The sequence below is a fragment of the Macaca mulatta genome, chromosome 20 (genome assembly GCF_049350105.2).
Source record: "Macaca mulatta isolate MMU2019108-1 chromosome 20, T2T-MMU8v2.0, whole genome shotgun sequence".
NCBI lineage: Eukaryota > Metazoa > Chordata > Mammalia > Primates > Cercopithecidae > Macaca > Macaca mulatta.
In genome coordinates, this window is record NC_133425.1 from 12299633 (window position 1) to 12322984 (window position 23352).

A 23352-nucleotide genomic window follows, 5' to 3' on the forward strand; every position below is an offset into this window, starting at 1 on the left:
TTGAAGATTAAATGTTTTGAGCCACGTGCAAGAGAATGGCCGACAGAACCTGGAGGGGGCAAGGTTCTCTGAGGGCGAGGTTCCAGGTCGCTCTGCAGGGTTGGGAATAAAGTATTTGTAATCTGCTACAAGCTCTACTCAGAACTTCTTAGGTAGGGGATGAAAATGTTCTAAACTGACTGTGGAGATGGTTGCACAACTCTGTGAATACACTTAAAGTCCATGAATTGTACTCTTTAAATGGGTCCATTGTACAGTATGTGAATTCTATCTCAATGAAACTGTTGTATTAAAAAATACAGCTCTCAACTTGTCAGACTGTCACAAAGCTGTCATCAGACAGCACATAAAGACCAGATTATCTCATTTGTGTCCCATTTTGATCATAAAATAGTTCAATTTATGTAACATTTTCCTTAAAGTAGTCCAAATGTAAAAAAAGAAATTGGAAACTACAACACATTCCGGAATAATTTGGAAACCTTGATGCAGTCCAGACTCACCTGGCACCCTTTCTCTTCCCTAAAACGTGCCTTTTTTCCATTTCTTTTTGACTTTGGAGAAAAAAACTCTGTTCTTACTGGTAAAATAGCCTCCTGTTCCCTTTTCTTTCCTGTAAATTATGAGATAAGTTTGCATTTCATACCTTTCCAGAAATCTCTGTTGATTGTGGTCTGACCTCAGAATCATGATTTCTGGGAAAGAAAGAAAGAATTAGAATCACTGCTGTGAACATTAGAAGTGCGGTGAGCAGTTCGTGTTGTGGATTTGAGATGGAAAACAGGTGACCAGTACCTGCTTGTTGCTCTAGAACTTACTTCCTGGTGCTGCTAGATGGTATGCCAGCAACTACGTCCAGCTCATGCCAATGACTTTTAAAAATGTCATCCCAAATGCCACACGCTATGTCTTGGATGTAATTAGGGCTAGTTGTGGCCTTTTTGTATGGTGGAAACCTCCACCTCCTGGTGGAGGAGGTCTGGAGGCAGTAGAACTTGACAATCCAGGTACTATTTATTGAGCAATTACTGTGTATCAGACACTGTGCTAAGCAAGGTTGTGTGTACTCTTCTCACTTAATCCTCACAATGATGTATGACATAGGGATTATTCCCCCCATATTATGCCAGGGAAATGGAGGCTCAAGGCTACAATTTCTATTACACAGCCAGTCAGCATCAGGGCTGTGGCTGGCCTTGATGGAGCAGGCCAAATCCAGCCCTGCAGGCCAAATCCAGCCACCTGCTATCCTGCCAGTGAAGACTGATGGGGGCACAACCCCACCCACTTGGTGGCGTATCCTCTATAGCTGCTTTGGCTGCAATGGGAGAGACTTGTTGCGACAGAGACCATATGGGCCTAAAAGCCTGACTCTCTGTCCTCCTCTACCTCCTCCTCCCATGTCTGTCTGCCCCCAAAGCCCACCCTCTTAGCTTATATTATGCGCCTTTGTTTCCCTGTCCATACCCCAGCCTTTAGACTCCCAGGCCAGTGCTCCATCCCCTGTATGGCCAGGAAAGCACAGCCATCTTGTAGGACCAGGAGCAGCTCAAATAATGAGCCAACAGCTGGCACCCTTCCTCCAAGCACGGCGATGTACCAGAATGCTCTCCCTCCTGTGACAGGTGATGTGCCCTCCAGTTCAGGCCCAGAAGAGCCACAAAAGAGAAGCTCCAGCAGTTCTGTGTAGGAGGCAGGATGTCCTTCTGTCCAAAGAAGGGCTCTCATGATTATTTATTCATTGTGAAAGGGAAGAAAAAAATAATAGAGTTTCCTGGAAAGGGATGAAAGTTCACTATGATAAACTCCCAAAAAGCAATCAAAGGCCAAAGAGGGCAGAAAAATAAAGGACAAGGAGAAAGAGAGATGGTGAATCAAAGCAGCCAGTATGTTAGCAGAGTCCAGGGGAGGGGCCGGGCTTCACAGGCAGGGAGGTGTGGGGCCATCAGAGCACAAGTCACCAGTGGCAGTGAGTCAGGCAGGCAGCGGGACTTGACCCCACAGAGTCACTGAGGTCCTGGGGATGAGCTGATGATGACAGGAATGCATAGAACCAGTCAGCTGTTTTGCTACTACTGCAGACCCATTGTATTAATTTTTGTGCATTAATACATGAACGTAGAATATTATAAATGAAAACTGAGAAGCTACAGGAAGGAGAAATCACAATCCTATCAACCCAGAAGAAAACATTGTTAATATTTCTGTTTACTTTCCACTTCTATCTTCCCTGTTTTGTCTCTTTCTCTCATTAAAAAAAAAAAAAAAAAAAAATATATATATATATATATACACACACACACATGAGTTAACTGTTGACTTTTGAAAAGTAATCCCAACACTTTGGGAGGCTGAGGCGGGCAGATTGCCTGAGCTCAAGAGTTCAAGACCAGGCTGGGCAACATGCCAGCAAAACCCCATCTCTACTAAAAATGTAAATAGCTGGGCATGATGGTGCCCACCTGTAATCCCAGCTACTTGGGAGACTGAGGCATGAGAATGGCTTGAACCTGGGAGGCAGAGGTTGCAGTGGGCCAAGGTCATACCAGTTCACTCTAGCCTGGGCGACAAAGTGAGACTATGTCTCAAAAACAAAACAAAACAAAACATTGCAGGTGAGACTTAAGACCCCATCAGTTACCACCCTTCATCAGATATCCCTCAGTCATCATTTGCCTTATTTTTATTTTTCTAGACCCTTCTCTGTGCAGTTGCATTTCATACATGTGCCCAGAGCTGATGGACAGGACAGAGCCACAACCCCTTCTCTGCAATTCTGAAACCCAAACAGCTCTGAAAATCAAAAGATCTTTCCTAACTCGTATGATGGCAAAACCAAAACCTGCCTTCAGCTATTTATGGGCGGGTTTATAAGAGTCATTGATGCCAGTTATTGTGAGTTTATGTTTTCATTTCTGCAAAAATTCAGTGTTTGGTTTTAGCTGCTGGAGACCCAGCTAACAGTGTAACATAATACCTATGTGTGCCCTACATGGCCTTTTAGCTGCTAAAGATTCTAAATTCCAAGACATATCTGGCCACAGAGGTTTAGGTTAAGGAGTTATGTATGGATCTGTAATTGTCTTAAGGTTTGGGCTTTCCTTAAATAAAATCATAATTCTGTATACCTTGCTGCACCTTGCTCTTTTCAGACACCACTGTAAATCAGGAATCTGTGTTAGCACTTACAGATTTCACACATTCCTTTTCATGGCTGCGTAGTATTCCAAAGCTTGGCTACTTGCGTTTCTTTGGCTGAGTGATTCAGTCATCTTAGTCTTTTTCTATTCCAGGCAGCGTTGCAGTGGGCATCCTTGGCCACACCTCTCTGTGTGTGCACGAGCAGTACAAGAAGCAGAACTGCTGAGTTGCAACGTTTTGTTTTAACAACGTTGCCGTAGTGTCAGAAGCACTTCCCTGTGCTGTAAAATGCCTCTTCTAAACTTCATTCTTGATGGCGGCATAATAGTACATTGTCTGAGTGTTAGTTTCCTGAGGTGGCCCTAACAAAGTCCCACAAACTGGGTGGCATAACCAGCAGAAATTGATCGTCTCACAGTTCTGGAGGGTAGAAGTGTAAAATCAAGGTATTGGCAGGGCTGGTTTCCTCTGAGGGGTGTGAGGAGGACTCTGGTCCAGGCCTCCCTCCTTCGCTTCTGGTGCTTTGCTGGCAATCTTTACTACTTTTTGGCTTGTAGAAGCATCATTCCAGTCTTGCCTTCATCTTCACATGATGTTCTTTCTACCTGTGTGAAAATCTACGTCCAAATTTTCACTTTTTAGGAGACACAGTCATACTGGATTTGGACCAAACGTAATGACCTCATCTTAACTAACTGCATCTGTAAAATGACCCCATTTCCAAACCAGGTCACATTCTGAGTCTGAGATGCTAGAGGTTAAGACTTCAACCTAAGAATCTGAAGGGGACACAGTGAAACCGAAAGAGTTTGAATTTGCCAGATTTTACTTAATCCGCTTATACTGGCCACTTACGTTGTTTCTACTACATTATGAATCATCCTATGACGAACATCCTTATTAAGAAATCTTGGTCTGCATTTTCAATTGTTCCTCCAGAAACCATTCCTTAGAGTCAAAGGGACTGTCCATTTGTCAGGCTCTGGGTGGCACCTTGCCAAGTTGCCTTCCAGAAAGCAGAGTAGAGGGATGCCCACCTGACCACACCGGGGCCCTTGTCTTCATTCACCTGGGCTCTCAAATGACTCCCGCCCAGTGCTCCAAGCTGAAGTCCACTGCACATGGGTGTGCGCCTCTGCCTGCATGTGCCAGATTCCTGCCAAAAGGAGAGCAAGTCTGCGGGTTAATAGCAAAGTAGAAACCATAGCTCAAAATGTCTGTTTAGGGCATGTTCTCTTGCATCTGTATAGATGAATAGAGATTTCAGAAATACTGGGCCCTCTGGGCCTCAGGCATTAAATCAATCAGTGCAATTTCACTCACAGGGCAGCTTGCCAAACAAGCCCAAGAGAGAGTAGTGAGTACTCTGATTTAGTTCAGTCCGTTAAGCCCATGGCAGCCTGCACCAGCCCACTACTGCAAAAGGCAATCAAATAATGGGTACTCAGCCACTTTCGGGGGGGCGGGGGCTGACTGGGGAAGGGGCTCTCTGGAACCGTTCAAATGGAGCCAACTTGGTAGCTTTTTAGGGTAGTTCTGAGAGCTGGAGACAGGTAAGGAACCTGGGAAGCAACAGCTTAATTAACGGAACTACAGATAAAGAGGCAGCAGAGGAATCTCTCAGAGAACCAGAGGGTTTTGTGTGTGTGATGAGCGAAAGGATACAACTAGGTGCTTGAGTACTGCCGGCTAGGAACCAGCATTGAACAGCAGATGCCTAACTCAGCATGGCAAGGACCAGCTTAGCACAGAGACTAGAGAGCAGGATGCACAGGATAAATTTAGCCTACGTTTCAGGGGAAAACATCGATCTCAAATGTAGTGCTGTCTTTTAAAAGAAAGTGGAAGCCTTAGGCCAGTCATTTGGGACAATTTTACTTGAACAGCTAAAAGCCCAGGAAAAACGAATGCTCATAACCAGCTCATCCTGCTAGCATACCCGCAGGATCTTCCCTCTGCAGGAGGGCAGCTGGTGTCTGCATGGGCCTGACGGATGGTCCACCCTGCCGCCCTTACCTGTTCCCAAGAAAAGGTGCTGCTTTATTTTCTGGAGAGATTTGAGGTTTCTTTTTCTGATCCCAAATGTTCATCTTCATGAGGAATGACGGGGGGGCCCAAACTCTGCATTTGCTTGGCTGCTGATCCAGGACACTGGCATCTGATGGGTTGTATCTGTCAGAGCAAGGCCAGTGCCAGCCCCTTCTCTGTGGTCTAGAAACTGAACAAAAGACATCAGTTACTGGTGTCTGTAGATAGAGTTGTTTGTTTGTTTTTAACCAGGTCTCCTGTAGCATTCACACAGCATCCTGAGCATTGTTTCTACCTGGTCAAAGCTAAGGGCACCACCGAGGTCCCAAACAATAGAACACCTGTCATGACGTTCCCACAATCTTGCCCATCAGGTGGTGACAGCATCTTTCCTGCAGCCTCCCTCTGATGCTGCTCCCCTGTGTGAAAGGGGAAGAAAGTCCAGCCTGTCAATATTTGGGGCACTAATCATCTGCATTCGGGCGCCAGGGGTCATTGAAAGGCTGAGACGCTTCCAGGAATTCATGGCTCTAAAACTGTGAGGCTGACCGGAAAGGATCTCCAGCGAGGGTATGAAGCAAGAAACCCAAATCTCCACTCCACCCCCACCCCGCAGCCTCTGAGCGTTGTGCACTGTGTCTTGGATTCTTGGGAAGAAATGAAGTCAATGCACATAGTGATGTGGGTCCAAGTTAATAATAAATGTAGAGGAAGGAGAAAGGATGTTCAATATTTAAACATTGCAGAGCGCTGTGTTGGTTTGCCAGTTACTGCCCCCCGCCTGCTTCCTGGATGGGTTCTGTAAAATGGAGCCTTCCTTCCCCAACTCTGCAATTGGCATCTGACACCGGCGATTTACATAGAAAGGGAAATGATGCCTTTTCTAGGTAGCCCCCACCTCACCAGCAGGACTCCTTCTCGTTTTCTGTTGCCTTTCTTGAAGGAAGAGGATGACAATGTAGAAACTAAGGTTTTTATGACCCCTGGAGCACTTGTGAGGAGTTGACAGCTTTAGGGTCATGTCCAGAGTTGTCTTCATTTTCCCAGATTTGCTTCTTTGAAACTGCCTTATATTTTAACATAAACGTTGTGCTTTGGTTCTTACCTCTAACAGATTAAAAAGGCTAAACAATGAAACATACGATGCGATGTGTTTAAGAAACATTGTTCTAAGTATACATACTAGATACGTTCCTTAAAAGTTGCCTGTAATGCAGAATTCTGTGAATCAATTCCTCTTTTCTTCTTGACACACATTATAGAAAAGGAAAAGCATTCCTTTGGGGGGAGGGAAAAACATTTGGCCCCGAGACATAATAAAATCATGCTTAAGAATGCAGCAAACTTTAAAGTCTCTTAGTTAAAGGAAATCAATACTTTTATGATAAAATATTAATAATACTAAAAAAATAAGGCAAAACTACAAATGCAGAATAGCCAGGGTGATTTTTAATGTTGGACACATCAGCTTAGCATCTGTAAGGAGGAACAAAGGGAAAAGAAAGCAAACGTAGCCCATTTGAGAAGCGCTTTCAGTTCCTAGTAAGTCCCTTTTTGTGAATTTTCTGTCAAGAAGACACATACCTCCCCATAAGTGCCAACCTTATTTCCAAGCATTTTGTTGAAACTACCGATTTTGGAAATGAAAGGATGAATGTAGCTGGAGGAAGGAACACACACAGGTGTGTACACACGCACACTCCTGCACACACAAGTGCAGACAGGGCAAAGAGAAATGGAGAATTGGGGAAAGCCATTTATTTGTTTGAATACACTGCTGGCTGTTCCCTCCATCCCCATCCTCCATGAATTGTTCTGGTGGAGATCTTTAAGAGGGTTGGACTTAGAGTAGATTGAACCATATGAAATGGCTGTTTCTGTAGGTCAGGTTAGTTGAATATTGGCAGTTGCATATGGTCCAAGCTCATCCATTCAACTCTCTATCAAAGAAATGCAAACAGAACAGTCATGTGTCTTGAATGCAGTGTAACATGAGGTGTTTTAAGAATCTAGATGAAAATAACTTTAGGCCGGGCGCGGTGGCTCAAGCCTGTAATCCCAGCACTTTGGGAGGCCGAGATGGGCGGATCACGAGGTCAGGAGATCAAGACCATCCTGGCTAACATGGTGAAACCCCGTCTCTACTAAAACATACAAAATATTAGCCGGGCGTGGTGGCGGGTGCCTGTAGTCCCAGCTACTCGGGAGGCTGAGGGAGGAGAATGGCATGAACCCGGGAGTCGGAGCTTGCAGTGAGCTGAGATCCGGTCACTGCAGTCCAGCCTGGGCGACAGAGCGAGACTCCGTCTCAAAAAAAAAAAAAAAAAAAAAGAAAATAACTTTATTTTTCTCATAAACGATTTTCATATAAATCCCTTAAACCTACATATTTAAAGTTCCTTTAGAAATGCTCTCTCGTGTCTCACTTTGTTAACTCCTAAAACCTTCAGTCATAACAGCTAATGTGAGGAACAGCTAATATTTTGTGTCTCATTCTTTTCTCCAAAGAACTGGGCCATTTCTTTTGCTACATACCCCTTTGTCTAAAGACACTTACAAAAATGAAAATCCCAGGACAGGCTTGGGGGCTCACACCTGTAATCCTAGCACTTTGGGAGGCCGAGGCGGGTGGATCACCTGAGGTCAGGAGTTCGATACCAGCCTGGCCAACATGGTGAAATCCCGTTTCTACTAAAAATACAAAAAAATTAGCCAGGTGTAGTGACAGTTGCCTATAATCCCAGCTACTTGGGAGGCTGAGGTAAGAGAATCGCTTGAAACCAGGAGTTGGAGGTTATAGTGAGCTGAGCTCATGCCATTGTACTCCAGTCATGGTGACAGAGCGGGACTCCATCTCAAAAAAAAAGTAAAAAAAAAAAAAAAAAAAAAACCCATCTCTACAAAAAATAGAAAAATTAGCCAGGCGTGGTGGTGTGCACCTGCAGTCCCAGCTACTCGGGAGGCTGAGGTGGGAGGATCACCGGAGCCTGGAGAGGTCAAGAGGCTGCAGTGAGCCGGGGTCATGCCACTGCACTCCAGCCTTGGCGACAGAGTAAAACCCTGTCTCCAAAAAAAAGAAGAAAATCCCAGTTATTGCCTCATTGGGCCCAAGTTCCAGGCACCATAAATTCCAGCCAAGGAGTCAAAACAGCAAGTGCTACCTGAACATTCAGATTGCTTTAATGCTTTCATCCTCACGAACCCTGTAAAGTGTGGTGGTGTCTCTCTGTTTTAGAGTGACAGCAGTGCTTTAGAGGACACAGGCTCATGGGGTCATCAGGTCCCCTGCTGTCACATGCCCAGACCCGTGGTACTCTCCTCACCGCTGTATCTTGTAGCCAGAGTAAAAGTGACAGGCCTAAAGCCAAGGAGCTGTTCTTAAGGTTTCTCCCCTGCAGATAGCAGAAGGCTCGTGTCCAGCCATCTGGTCGGCCACGTCCCACAGCTCTGCCAGGGCAGACGTCGACAGAGCCCTGTCCACTTAACAACCGCAGCTGTGGGCTTCTGAAGCTTGTTCTGTGCTGATATCCATCGCTGCCTTTCTGTGGCTCTGCACATACTCCCTGATTCTATCTGACTCACATAGTTCCAGATAGTATCTTCAGTTCTTGTTGTAGATAATGTGTCATAGAACGTCATCAGCTGTCGGTCTGGCCTAGCCCCAATCTGTTAAAACACATGGTAGGAGAGACTTTGGTGAGGTGGCCCAGCTACAGAAGTTAACCACTCCACCCTGCAAAATCAGAGTCCTGGCGAACACAAGCAAATGGAATGGGACCACAGGAGTGCTGCTGTCTGCCTTGGGCGCATACTAAGTATGTGTCAACTACACATGCCTTTTGCAGAGAATCAAGTCTAATTCCCTGGCCCCTTTGTACAGTGCCACCTCCTAGAACACATGGAGCAGGCCGAACATGTCAGTGTAGGATACACACCGCACCGCCTCCCCGCTTCTGGCTGAAAAGGTCAAAACGGGGCTAAAGGGGTAAGAGACTTGTTAGGGAAGAATCTGGCACTCCTGGCCGGGCACGGTGGCTCACACCTGTAATCCCAGCACTTTGGGAGGCCAAGGCGGGTGGATCACCTGAGGTCAGGAGTTCAAGACCAACCTAGCCAACATGGTGAAACCCTGTCTCTACTAAAAATACAGAAAAATTAGTCGAGCATGGTGACACATGCCTGCAGTCCCAGCTACTTGGGAAGCTGAGGCAGGAGAATCACTTGAACCCAAGAGGCAGAGGTTGCAGTGAGCTGGGATTGCGCCACTGTACTCTAGCCTGGGTGACAGAGTGAGACTCTATCTCAAAAAAAAAAAAAAACATAAAAAAAACTAATGTGGCGCTCCTTGGCCAGCCAGAACCTTGGGGGGCCATCCTTTGCAAGCAGGGCCATAGTGACCCACCCCACTCCTGGTGCATTCCTGATTCCACTCCAGCTGGGGTCAGTGAGCGCCTGTGCCTGGGAGTCTCCTGGGCGTTGTCTAACCCGCCTTCCTCCTGCTGCCGTTTCAGCCCTGCTGACTGCCTCTGTAGAGAGGCAGCCCAGATGGCCGCTCCCAAGCTTGCTAGTGCCTTGGCTGAGAGACTGTTGTGGAGCTCTTTGCTGGCTAATTTACAGACGGTAATACCAGTGGAAGAGGGCAGGGGCTGGGCAAGGCAGGGACGGGGTCCTTGGGAATCAAGCCCAGCCCTGACGACCTTCAGTTCTAGAAATCCAAAGCAAGGTTGCATCACTGCGAGAGATTCCAAGATCTGGTCCACTTGTATCCCTCGTGTGCCAGCCAACCCTCTGTGGCATGGATAGGTGCTCATGTAAAATGCACGCATTCCTCACATTCAGACAGCCCAGATGCCCCCCTCCCGGGTAGCAAAAGAGGCATTAAGACTTGGTGCTCCCCGTGGGTGGCAGCCTGCACAGGCAGACCTTCACCCACTGCAAAAACATTTCTAAGGGCACAATTAGGACAGAAATGACACAGAGAGAAAGCAAGATACTGAAAGACCATTTTTTCTTTTCTGCAGGTTTTCAAGGATAGTGCTTAAAATGTGAGAGGATTTATCCATGGATAAAGAGCTATAGGCTAAAAGATTCTGCAATTTCCCAGCTATTTTTGTATGTTGGACATGTTATCCCTTGAAAAGCAACCAGAAATAAAAAGTCTTTAAGCATTGTGAGGTGCAGCCCAGTCAGTGATGTGGGGGTCGCCCATGGTGGCGGCTCGGGCTTGGCCCAGAGAGACCGTAGGAACGTCCCTTCCCCAGGTGCCTGATGTGTAGATGTGCCCGCTGGGCTGGACAGGAAGTGGCTTCTTCAGCACCAGTGCACAGGAAGAAAATCAGATATCACTATTTGGGGGCAAGTCCTTCATTGCCCCGAAAGCACAGAGTTTTGTGCACTGAAACAGTAAATCATTTGAGACTTATTAAAGGGATACTGAAAAGGGGGTCTCTATGCAAATATCTGAAGCTTTCCCAAACTTCAGGGTCCTAGCAGTGAGGGAGGAAACTTCTGGGGGCCCCCAAGGCTCCTGCAGGCCCTTGGAGTCACTGCCATCTGAACCCTGCCCACATGTCAGTAGATGCTTTTGTTTTTGTGTAGATTCCTAAGAGGAATCGCGGGCAAGGACCCAGGCCTCACCTGGCCCATGTGGGTGTGCTGTTGCTAGACCTGAATCTGAACCCTGCTTCCTCAGCCCCCAACACGTGCTCTTTGAGCAGCCGTGGGTAGTTTGGGCCCTGTGCCCTGTCTTCCTAAGGTGGCCTTCCTAGGGTAGCCCCCTACTGAGTAGCTCCTAGACCCGGCCCGCCCTCGGGCATTGCTGTCATCTTGCCGGCGGTAGGATCCAGAGCCACTCCTTGAGTCAGAAGCACGAACGAGAAGGTTCTATGTCACCTGCAGATCTTTCTAGTAAGCCGCAGTCTGTCCAGAGCCACCAGCAGCTGAAGTCCCAGACTTAGTCACCTCCCAGCCCCCCATCTCTCGCCCCAGGGACCTGGCAGGCTGCACTGAGAGGTGAAAGGGCAGATCCAAGGAAGGAGCTGGCGAGGGGAGAAATAAGGCCATGCACACTTTTGCTGTCTTCAGTTTGTGTGCGAGGTCACAGGGCCGATTGATTTTTTTACTGTTTCCCAGTATCGTGATGGGTGGTGAGAAAATATGAACGCTGCATCGTCAGAAACCTGAGCCACAGCCTCGGAATGAATTTGCTAATGAAAGGCAAGCTCAGGGCGCCCATGCCTCATGGTCCTCATTCACGGCAGAGACTGTGGAAAATGCATGGGTTGCTTCTCCTGAATCAGCCCTCAGCGGGTTTTATGTTATGCTTTGCAATCTGCAACAACCATAAATAAGTGTAGGTTTTTCTTAGGGCAGGCAGCTCTCCTGTCCAAATCTTAGAGCTTTTTCCTAAAAGAGGTCTATTGAAAACTGGACTTCTTTGACACACCTCTAACTGAGACTTAAATGTCTTGGTCTCATACCTCAGACTCAAAAGCCACCCATCTCCAGAGTTTGGTCAAGGAGGCCCCAAGGTACGACAGACACCCTGGGGTTAAAAACAGAGGCTGGAGACCGGGTGCAGTGGCTCACACCTATAATCCCAGAACTTTGGGAGGCTGAGGGAAGAGGATCACTTGTCAGGAGTTTGAGGCCAGCCTGGCCAACATGGTGGCCCGTCTCTACTAAAAATACAAAAATTAGCTGGGCATGATGGTGCACGCCTGTAGTCCCAGCTACTCGGGAGGCTGAGACAGGAGAATCGCTTGAACCTGGGAGGCGGAGGTTACAGGGATCCAAGATCGTGCCACTGCACTCCAGCCTGGGTGACAGGGCGAGACTAAATAGTGAAACTCCAATTTATACATGAGATGACAGAGCTCAGAAAAATAAAAAAGGCTGGAGACCCCTCTGGTTGCATACAAACGGCTTGGCTTGGCTGGCTTAGGGTTATCCACTTCTTAATTTTCAAAAGGAGTATAAATGAAGCTGTCAACATTTTCAAAATCAGGAGGCGTTATGTCAAAATCCAGATATCCAGCTTTTCTTGAAGAACTGGAGTCTGTGACCATACTGAGGTCCATGTTCTCATGCAACAGCAGTTAGAAGCTGGGATCTGGGCTTTCTGGTTTGCCCCAGTCTGTACCAGTCCCTGCCATCTCCCTGACACAAAAGCTGAATGTCCCATGGACTGCATGTATTAGCATGCCTGCACTGTTGTTTTAATAGAAGAGAATGGTTTCTCAGTGTGCATGTGTCTATTAAATAAGGGGAAACAGATGACAGATAGGACCACCAGCGTTTTACCTCCAGCCCCTCATTACATTACCTGGCTGGCCAGCCTTGCCCTGTCTGTGATTTTCAAAAGTGGGATCCACAGAAGTGTCTAGAAAGGGGAGGGGCAGCCCCTCCTTGGTAAGGCACCATGCCAGCCCAGGCAGTTCCATTTTCATCTCATGTATAAATTGGAGTTTCACTATTTAGAAAAAGTATTTGAAAAGGGCCGTCGTAGGGCATTATCTTTGCAGAATGAGGTTCCATCTGCAGTCAGGCAGGTGTATCTCCCAGGAAGCTGCTTTTAAAGACATGCCCCAGGAGGGTTTCATGGGACAGAAACCTTGCGGGTGAATTGGTGTGTCATGTAGGTCACCTGTTTTTTTGCCTGTGGTCTTAGCTCCTAGGAAGCTCAGAGTTAAATGGTGACATTAGCTTCCCGTAGCTTAAAGTCTTTCTGATATAACTTTTCATCTTTTATTGTTCAGCTCTTACTTACTTTTTGTTTTAGTAGCTTTCAGTATTTAGTATCTATGGCATTTAGGCTTGGGTTTTAAAATATAAGCCATCTCACACCCTTCCTGGAAACAGGTAGTATGTAAGTACATCTGTAGGGGATGAGGCTGCAGGGTGAGGTTAGCGCTTTTGAGTAGAGTGGAGAATCCCCACATTGAATTCAGAGCCAACTGGGTTCGTTCCCTTTCAGCTCCCTGAAAGGTCCCTGTGGAATCCCCTATAAGCTCAGGTAGTTTTCACATCTTCCAAGGGTAGATTTTTTTTTTAAGCCTGAAATAGTTGCACTTTAGTCACATGGCCAATATCCTCAGAGTAATTACCATACACGAAGCAGCACCAACTCCAGGCAGGCCACAGAGGTCGGGGGGCTTCCCTGCTCCCTTGGAGATTCAGAAAACCTTTGGTGCAAGCCCACTAGTTTTTGTGCCTGCACACATCCAAGCCCTTCCCACCCTTTAGTCTCTCTTGGGCCTCGCTCTTTCTGGGTCTTAACCGTTGTGTGTAATCTCTGTGGCCAGGTATGAACCCAGACAAAAACTCAGTCCCATCTCTGGTTTCCGCCCAAAAAGTCCACTTGCACCACATGGGAAAGAGTTGACCAAGTGTTTCCTAAAGATTTGAGGGGTCATGGGACGGGTCACCTCCCCACCTCACTTGCCCCTTTCCCTCTTTCCCTTCAGCCCACCACACCTAGATTCCACCCAGCAGGTATAGGGTAGCTTTCTCTGCACCAGAAACCCTGGGAGCCAGCCCGTCCCCTTGTCCCTAGGGGACTTAACTCACATCCCTGCATTAACAAAGTTTTTTCCCTAGCTGTATCAGTTAAGATTAAGTTCAACTACATATAAAGATAAATTCAAAGGGAAGTTAATTTCCCTCTTAGGTAAAAGAAGCCTTGTAGTCAAGAGCTACACGAAGGCGTCAGGGACCCAAGCCCGTTCCTTTTCAATGCTCTGTTGTCTCTAATGTGTGATTCATCCTCATAGCTCAGGGTGGCTGCTGGAGTTCCAGCCATCGCATCCATTTTCCAGGAAGCAGAATGGAGGAGGGTATACCCCCTTTCCTTTTAAAGAGCTTTCCGGGAAATCCCACATGCCACATTCGTTTCTATCTCACTGGTCACAACTTAGTCACTTGACACGCCTAGCTTCTGGGTTCTGTAACTGCAGCCAAAAGGGAGAATGGTTATTGAGAGACAGCTAACAATATCAAGAACCCTGTCCAAAACCCTCTTCTTTTTCCTTTTCTTTAAGCCTTCCCAGTAAAGTGAACAAAACCCTCTTAACCCAGAGGATTCCAGGTGCTAGCTATTAATGTAATGATAATCATCACACTAAATACCTAAACATCTTTGCAGTCAAATTTCTTATGCCCTACTTAGGTAGGCCAACTCCTACACACCCCTCAAGGCCCCAGGGCTGGAGAGAGCTGCTGCAGAAGCACAGGGGAGAGAACAGTTAACTCCACCGTATGCAAAGACTCCTCCCAGGCTAATGCTGAGCTGTGTGAGCCATGAAGAATGGGGCAGGGATTTGTAAAGACAGAAAAGAAGCAAAAGAAAACTCCAGACTGAGGAAACAACCTAATAAAAGTTGAAAGCAAGTGGTTCTTGTTAGGAGGTCTGAGGACCGACCTAGGCTGCTGGAGGCAGATCACCATATTTCTACATCCCCACTCCCCCTACACACACCCAGTGATTCTGGGGTTGTAGGAGGGCCTTGACTCGAAAGGTCTCTGGGGGTTCCAACTTCCCTGAGTCCTGTGGATTTGACCAACAATCTAGTCATAAAAAGCAGAGATTATCAACTCAAATGCCCACACGTCCAGGCAAGTTGCAAGAGCAGGGAACCAGCTCTGCTCGTCTCCCTCCCGGTGCTGTCCTGCAGGAATGGGGCCCCATAAAGCCAGATCTTTTCATTTTTTAAGAAACCAGAAATCCAGGTCTGTGCGTAAAAGCTCCCAACGTGTCCATGGTGGTACCTCCAACAAACACACATATAACGTAAATAAGCAAAGCAAAACTCGTGTGCAAGCCCCTGGGCTGCCGCTGGCTGGCTCTGAATCTTGAATCACATGGTAAAGTGATTATTGGCAGGGAAAGCTTAAAGAACCATAGAAGAGGAGGAGGGGGGCGTGTCCAAGGTCTCAGTGTCAGTTTGGGCAGAGCTTGGACTCAAACCTGGGGTTCTGACTGCAAGCCCAGCTTTCCTTCTATCAGTGGGCCTAAAAATAGAAGACTGACCTTTTTGTGGTATTTTAGTGCTTCACAAATGCCAGAGCGTTATTCATTAGTTCATCTTCCCAGAATAACTGGTAGAACACGGCCAGAGGGCAACAGGAAGACTCTGGGCTGCCCCCCATGAAACTGGGGGCTCCTGGGAAGTGGGGGATGTGTCTCACCATGGGCATAGGTCCCCCTGCTGTTGGAGTGGCCTGCCTGGCCCTGCTCTTGGTGAGTCTGGGGAAGAGAGCTTCAGAGGGCAGAACACATCTCAGGAGGATATTAGGATCGGGAGCTTGAGTCTATCCAGTTCCCAGGCAGCTTGTATTTCTTCCATCATCCTCCCTTTTTTTTTTTTTTCTTTTTGGTTTAACATAAGGTTTATAATAGGAGTCTTGGAAAATTTAGGCAAGAACAAAAAATAACAATTCGCTGCAATATGACTACCTGGTTCTCTCACTGCGTCAGCTTCAGTCCCTCCAGTCTGCTTTCTCTGCTCTGGACAAGGGGGAAAGAGAGCATGAATTTTTTACATGAGCGGGAACATATGGGACATGCTTTTTCTAACTTTTTTTCATTGACTCCATCTTGAGTATTTCCCCCGACGCCTAATCTTCTCTTACCAGCATCTTGGTTGGCAGCAGGAAATTTCATCATCTAGATGGATTAGAATTCACTTAGCCTTTCCCCAACTCTTGGACATACCAGCTGTCTTCTGTCCTCTGTTCTACACACCAATATGCTGAATATCCTTGTAGAATACCCTTGCAGAAATGCATGTGGTTCCACCCAGTGTCGTCTGCAGCATGGGAAACCATGCTGCAGGTGTGGAATTGGTCAGTTGCTGTGAAAGTCCATACAGCCTCTGAGATACAAGTTTTACAGGCTGTCCTTGAAGCATACCCGGAGAGAGCCAAGACTGTTGTCACTGGAGAGGATCTCAGGGAGACCTGTTTGCCTGCACTCTTGTTGCACGATCTCTGGCTTGTCTGTGTGTTTGCACTTGCTTGGCAGCCCATGTGTGTTTGATTCATGTACCAAAAGCCTCTGGCACCTCCGCCAAAACTAGTTCATCAAGAACTGCTTGGCTGGGGTGAAGCGGGAACCAGAGGACAAGGCGCTCTGGCCATGGGCATCCATCCTAAATTCTGCCTAGCGCCCTCCTGATTCTCTGATGTGTTGCCACCTTGATTTGGGGAAAAGCCCCTTGAAATTGCAGGTGGGGGGCCTTGGGCATCCAGCAAAATAAAGAAAAAAAAAGACAAAACTCACTGTGGCTTTCTGGTCTCAGTGCCGCTGGCAAAGGGAGAGAGAGTGGAAAGGAGGGAAGTGGAATTTGTAGTAGCAGCGGGTGAGGGAGAGAGGTGTTCAGTTACCTCTGCTCAGCTAGACCCTGCAAATGGGTGGGATCGGAGGTTGGTGATTTTTTTTTTTTTTTTTTTTTTCTGTTTAACTCAGTGCATGCAGATTTTACTGCCAAGCTATGACTTGATCCCAACCCATTCCCAAAATAAAAGAATTTAAGCATCCTGACTGCGGTGCCAGCTTCTCATCTGCTACCCTACATGTCCCACTGCAGATGTCTTTTGATAATAAGCCAGGTGTATGATGCTGTAATAAACCATGGCTTTAAAGAGGGCAAGAGAAAAGACGTGTCTTCTTCGAATGGGCCTGTGACAACCTTGGCAACAGCCGTGTCGTTGATCCGTTCTGGCCAGGGCCTTTGTCGGGAGCACACAAGGTGTAATCCCAACTCTGTTACGCCCCTGGCTGGCCCTCTGTTCATGGCCATGATAAATAGGCAGCTCGGGAAAAGCCATCTTGACATTTTGATTTGTTAAGGGGTAATTCATTTTCGAGGCAAGTGAACAGCTTGTAAACTGGGGGGTTTACCGCTCTAAGTGATTAAGAAGTGAGCAGCTATAAAACTGGTTCCACGAGGCTGCGGCTGAGTGTCCCCAAGGAATCTTCCTGCCCAGTGTTTGGATTTGCCGGATGTTTGCCGTAGTTGATCTGAGCGGGGCCCTGACACACACACACACTATATCACATTGTGCCTCTTCCTGAGAACTCCAGCTACATTCATCCTGCCTTTCTCTCCACAAGCAGACCTCTGCGGTAGGTGCGGGCAGGAAATACCCTCCACACAAGAAGAGCTGGTGCTCAGGATGGCCGCCTCGGTTGGAGACATACCCTGCTCCCACCGGGCCCCATGCGCTTGCCATTATAGTCAGTGCTTGTTATGTCACCCCCAAAACCCAACTCGGGGTATAAATAGGGCCCCTGCCTTTTAAGGAGCTGATCTTTAGATGAAAACAGCTTCACATGAACCTGAGTACAAATAGCCCCTCCCTGATGGCCAGGAGAAGAGTCCTGCTAAGCCCTAAGCTGGGGAGACAGAGCCACAGGTCCCATCTGTAGGTGAAAGGAAGGAGGCTGAGGGATGTCAGGGACTTGCCCAAGGTCCCACAGCTGGGAAGTGAGTAGAGGAGGGTTAAATGCCAGACTTCTCTGGTGCCATAACCTGGATGTCGTCCCCTGCACCAGATGGGCACACTGCTTCTGTCTGGAGCCAGGTAACCTGGCAAAAAAGCCTTTTAGGCTTTGCAGGCCATGTGGTCGCTATGGCAACTGCTCAACTCTGCCGCTGATGGAGAAAACAGCCATAGTCTGTGTAAACAAAGGACCGTGGCTTGTTCCAATAAAACTTTACTTACTAAGCAGGCAGCAGGTTGTAGGATGCCAACCCCTGCTAACACCCTGCAGCCTTCCTGAGTTTCAAGAAAGGTGAGGTCAGGGCCAGGAGGGCCTTCTGGAAGTGGTGTCAGCAGAGAGCTGGACCGTGCAAGGTTAAGGCAGGGCGGGTGGCATGTATGGGGTCCGGGGCTGGCTGTGGTGAATGCATTCGCTTGAGGAGTGGCTCGTCTTGGGGGAATGACCAGGAGGGTTGAGATCCCCTCTCAGCTGGAAGAAGGACTCGCCCCCCGCCCCACCCCACCCCGCATATCTCCACTGCAGTTTGGGGTGGCTTCTGTACTACGAAGCACCATCACCATGAGTCCTGCTCAGCTCCTAGGGGCTGAAGTTGTGGCCTGCAGAAAAGCAAATGTCCACCAGAAGAGGGGTTACTGGGCCGGGTAAAAGGGGCTTTGATTTATCGTAAAGAACACATCAGCCAAGTGTGGTGGCTCACACCTATAATCCCAGAACTTCGGGAGGCCAAAGCAGGAGGATCACTTGAGTCCAGGAGTTCAAGACCAGTCTGGACAATATAGTGGGACCCCCGTCTCTACAGAAAAAAAAATTAGTTGGGCGTGGTGGCACATCCCTGTAGTCCCAGTTGCTCGGGAGGCTGAGGCAGGAAGATCACTTGAGCCTGGGAGCTCAAGGCTGCAGCGAGCTGAGATCACACCACTGCACTCCAGGCTGGGCAACAGAGTGAAACCCAATCTCAAAAAAAACATAAAGAACAAACATGTATACTGAGCTGTCACCATGTGCCACACCCTGTGCTGGAGTGTGATAATAGTTCTCTCATTTTATTCCCACAATAGTGGAGGTAGGTAATGCTACCGCCAGGTTGTGGCTGGGAAAGACTCAAAAGAAACACTATAGCTGTTCATGTGTCTGGTGCTTCTGTGTGGGAAACAGGGGTGCACCCAGGTCTGAGTGTCTCCAAATGAGGCTTGTCCATCCCTGCTGGGTCAGTTTACCACAGAAACATGCCGGCACACTCCACCTCCAGGTCCCGGAGATGCTGAGGGCCATTTGAGACCATCATCACTAGCTGTTTGCCAGAGCTTTCATTGTTCCTGAACCTGACTTCCCCAGAACCTGAAGGGCAGAGCAAATTCTCTGGAAGGAGAGTCCAGGGCACTCTCCTCCTGCCCGGATATGACTTCAGAGCGTGGGTCCAGTGCCCTTCCTTGAGCACCATCAGCAGAGGCCTGAGACTCTACCGTGAGGGCATGTAGCATCCCTGGGTGAACTTGCCACGAGGCTGTGTGTCCCTCTTCAGGGGCACAGCTGGCACACTGCTGAGCCTGTATCAGGCACTCGGATTTACGACTCATGGCCCCACACTCAGCTCTGTGGCTGGTTGTACTCTTTTCCTTGAAATAAACCTGTAGTAAACCTTTTCTTTGAAATAGCTTCAAAATGTGGCTGGGTCAGGGCCACGACCAGTGAGGTCAGCCTGTTCCAGGGAACAGAGCAGGACTTTCAAGGAACTGAGGTTGAGCTGTTCAGTGGAAATGTGAAATTGAGGCCCCCAGGCCTGCTCTTTGCTTCCACTTGGTCACCTGGTACTTTGTCTTGCAGGCTTCGCCGTGGCCCAGTGCATAAACCAGCACAGCTCCCCGTCCCTGTCCTCGCAGTCGCCACCCTCCGCCAGCGGGAGCCCCAGCGGCAGCGGGAGCACCAGCCACTGTGACTCGGGAGGCACCAGCTCGTCCTCCACCCCCTCCACAGCCCAGAGCCCAGCAGGTACTGGCCACGTGACTCAGTGATATGGGGACTTTGGGAGAACCCCGCGATCCTTCGCCATGACCAAAACCCCTGACCTCCAGGTCCTCCTTGTCACAGCACTTGAAGGATGCTGCAACTCAGGTTATCTGCACCTGAAGCCTCTATAGATTCCTCTAACTTGATGTTCCCTTCCGGGCTGGGTCAGCTCCCAGATGGGGAAGAATTGCTCCTTTTTCAGGCCGGTCCCCACCGAAGCTGTCACTGACTGCAGAGCTGATGGGCAACAGGCCTGCTGCACCTAAACCCACCCCATCATCACCTCCACAGTCTTAAGTGTCACAAGGAGGGGTCTCCTGAGGGGATTGTTTGCAGTCTGGGAAAAGAATCGTGTTCCTGCTAATTATTTTTTTTTCCTCTGTAACATACCAGTTTTGTCCTTAAATGTGGTGCGGTCCGGTTCTCCGAGTAGGCATGCACTTTGCCACTCTTTGGTAGGATGTGATGAAGTCGTATCCTGCCATCCTTCAACTTACTCCACTTCAGACATGGCACAGAGGGAACCCGGGAGTGAATGGGAGCCCCTGGAGTCAGCCTGGAATGGGACATGCCCCGGCTCCTCGTTCTCGGCTGCCGTGAGCTATTCACTGCATGAGATGTGGGGGAGTACAGACACCAGGCCTGTGGAACAACATGGCCCCAAATTGTAGCCAGAGGAGCAGAGATGAGCATCCATGGCCTTGAGCCAGCGGGATGTTCTGTGCCCCAGTAGCATCCCCCCACCATGGGTCTAGGGGGTCACACCAAGTGCCTGCACCTCTGACTGGGGACCCTCAGTATCCTTCATTGTTCCTGCAAGTTCCCCTCCAGAGCCCTCACTCATCATATTTCAGGGGCACCTGGCACAGCTCTCATTAAGTTCTGGATTGATGGATCATGGCAGGAGGACACGGGCCACTGCAGAGCCAGAGAGGTCAAGGGCCCTTGGTCACCATCCTGTCAGCACCAGGAGCCAAGATCTCCCTGGGCACCTACACCTCTCTCTCTCTGGCACTTCCAGCTTTTGCATTTCCAGTTCATGCTGTGGCTCAGAGTATCCCAACCCACCTGTGTCTCTCCCATCCACACACAGTGTTACCTCCATTTCCTACTGACTTCACAAGGCCCAGGCAGGAAGGTCACCCCACAGCCACCTTACTGAGAGATCCTCTTCCACTCAGCACCTGCTCCAGGGCATGACCACCCCTTGTGAGCTATTTCTGAGCCCAATTTAAGGTTGGCTGCACATCCAAGCAGATGCCACCACTGTTGCCAGGCTTGTAGCTGGGAGATTCCGGCAGAGCTTCTTCCAGAAACTAAGGCGCATCCCCAGTAGCCCTCTTGATCCCGGTTTCATGCTTGCTCAGGGGTGGGCGTACAGGGTTGTGTGTTCATGTGCCTGTGTGCGCATCCACCCCCTGCCTGCGTGTGCACACTTCTGTATCTGCATGGGGAGCCCAACGCACATATTTACCATTGCACTGGGAGTGAAAACTTCCTTCCCCTTATAGCTGTAGTCACCTTTCTGTCATTTTTAAGAACGTACAGCTAACAGCTAAGTGAGCAAAGAGCCATACACTTCTTTGCCTAAAGTTAAAACAAGCAAAGACCCACAGTATCAAAAATGATCAAAAATGGACTTCTGTATATGGCTGCCCACCTGAATGTGACCCCTGAAGCTTCAACTCTGCACTTTCCCAGGGCCTGGTGTCTGCAGCGTGTGCTAGTTTCTTTTTTCTTGGCCTCCCTCAGCCCCTCTGTCCCTACCCCCACCATCCCCTGCGTGGTATCAGCGCCGTGTCTTCTCATCTCAGAAATCCAGTGGCTCTTAGCCTGGCTGTCAGGTGGCTAGGCAGTCCCAGTCGATAAGTGAGAGTCAGGACCTCCGAGGTGTCTGCTCCCATTTGGTGCGTCCCCAGCATGCCTGCGTAGACGAGCGTATAGGTCCCCATTCTTTATGCAGCATGACAGTAAAAGCCTGAGGCCCAGCCTGCCTGTCCGGCTCTGCAGACACTGAGATAACTCACCTGATGAAGGGCCGGGCCCGGCGGGCAGCCTGGGCTTTACTCTTATGGATGCCTCAGGACGTAGCTATTGATCCCTGGCAGGAGAGCACATCAGAGCCCACAAGCTCCTCCCTGTCTTGAGGCCAGACTTCCACGCCACCCTGCAATCTCCCTCCCAGTCCACCCAGAACAAAGCATATGGGCTTTCCATGTTCCTTGTAGGAATGGGTCTAACCAGATGGTTCCAACATCTGCCTGCTGTTCCACCAAGACGCAGAGGAGAGAAAGCCAAGGGCAGGAGAAGGGAGACAGCTTTGTTGGGATGGGAGCCCTTCTGCCAGTTGCCTGATTTGACATCAGCTCAGAGTGCGGCCCAGCATTCAGGCTTCTGATGAAGGAAGGTCACCCTGCATGGCTCGCTCACCCTATTTTCCACCCACCAGGGACCTGGCCCTGATCCACCAGGGATGACATCCTTGAAGGGCCAGCCAAGCAGCAGGGTGGGCCAGGACCTCTCCTCCAAGCTCATTCATCCTAACCGCCCACTGCCTTCAGCCTAGACAGCAGAAGACAGCTGCAGCCCCCACAAGGGGCAGCTTGTCCTCAAAGTGGTTTTTGAGGGCACAGTGCTAAGTCAGAAGCGTTCCCGTCTCTGTGATTATGGAGCCTCCCAGAGTCCGGGAAGCTCCCCCTTGTAGAGAGCGGCTGCCAGACCCTCTGAAGTGAGAACTAGCAAACCCCAGTGGCTTCTTTGCCATTGATTTGTTTTTTCGTTTTTTTGTTTTTGTTTTTTTGAGACAGAGTCTTGCTCAGTTGCCCAGGCTGAAATGCAGTGTCGCAATCTTGGCTCACTGCAACCTCCACCTCCCAGATTCAAGCAATTCTCTCACCTCAGCCTCCTGAGTAGCTGGGATTACATATGCGCACCACCATGCCCAACTAATTTTTGCGTTTTTAGTAGAGATGGGGTTTCACCATGTTGGCCAGGCTGATCTTGAGCTACTGACCTCAAGTGATCCACCCACCTCGGCCTCCCAAAGTGCTAGAATTACAGGCATGAGCCATCACACCTGGCCCTCCTTTGCCATTGAAAGCACACTTTGCATGGCCAGGTGTTTGGTTGGGAAAGTACACAAGATATGCCATCCCCCGAGTGATGAGACGGGCCCAGTTTTCCATAGCTCTGGCCCACGGTTTTGAACACTTGAATTGTTCAAGGAAGTTGTTGAAAGCTGCGAGTGACCTTCATGCTGTTTTGACAGTTGTTGTGGCCCAGGCACCCACCAATCAGCGTGGGCTCCTGCTGTAGTAGCCACAGCAGGGCCTTCTCAGTGTGCACCTGCTATGTGGCGTCCCAGGTGGACACTCCTGAAACTGAGCCCGCCTGTGCCAGACACCACGCTTGTAGGCACTTCACAGAAGTCCCCTTGTTAAATCCTGCCACGCTGCACCTCACACTGAACAGTAGAAAACACAGAGGCCCAGAAAGGTTGTGCAACTTGGCCCAGAGGATGCGGCTAGCCGGCAGAGGAGCCAGGAGCTGAAGCCTAGCCTTGGCAACCCTAAAGCCCATGCCCACCTTCTGAAACAGCTAGCAGAATATCTGATGCGGTTTCCAAGACTGTCTCAGGCACCTCCAGGGTGTCCCAGAGACCCGGGCCCCGGTGT

General features: G+C 49.0%; 1 protein-coding gene across 32 annotated transcripts in view; it reads left to right on the forward strand.

The window, feature by feature from the left end:
• The window catches only part of CLEC16A (C-type lectin domain containing 16A), a 238236-nt gene that overhangs the window by 202440 nt on the left and 12444 nt on the right, over positions 1–23352 (forward strand). For all 32 annotated transcript variants that reach the window (XR_013412426.1, XR_013412421.1, XR_013412422.1 and 29 more), the window contains one exon: positions 19496–19660. Coding sequence is in view for 20 of the 32 variants with exons in the window: in XM_077987249.1 (XP_077843375.1) it covers positions 19496–19660 (165 nt within the window). In the remaining 12 variants the exon portion in view is untranslated. The remainder of the gene's footprint in view (positions 1–19495; positions 19661–23352) is intronic.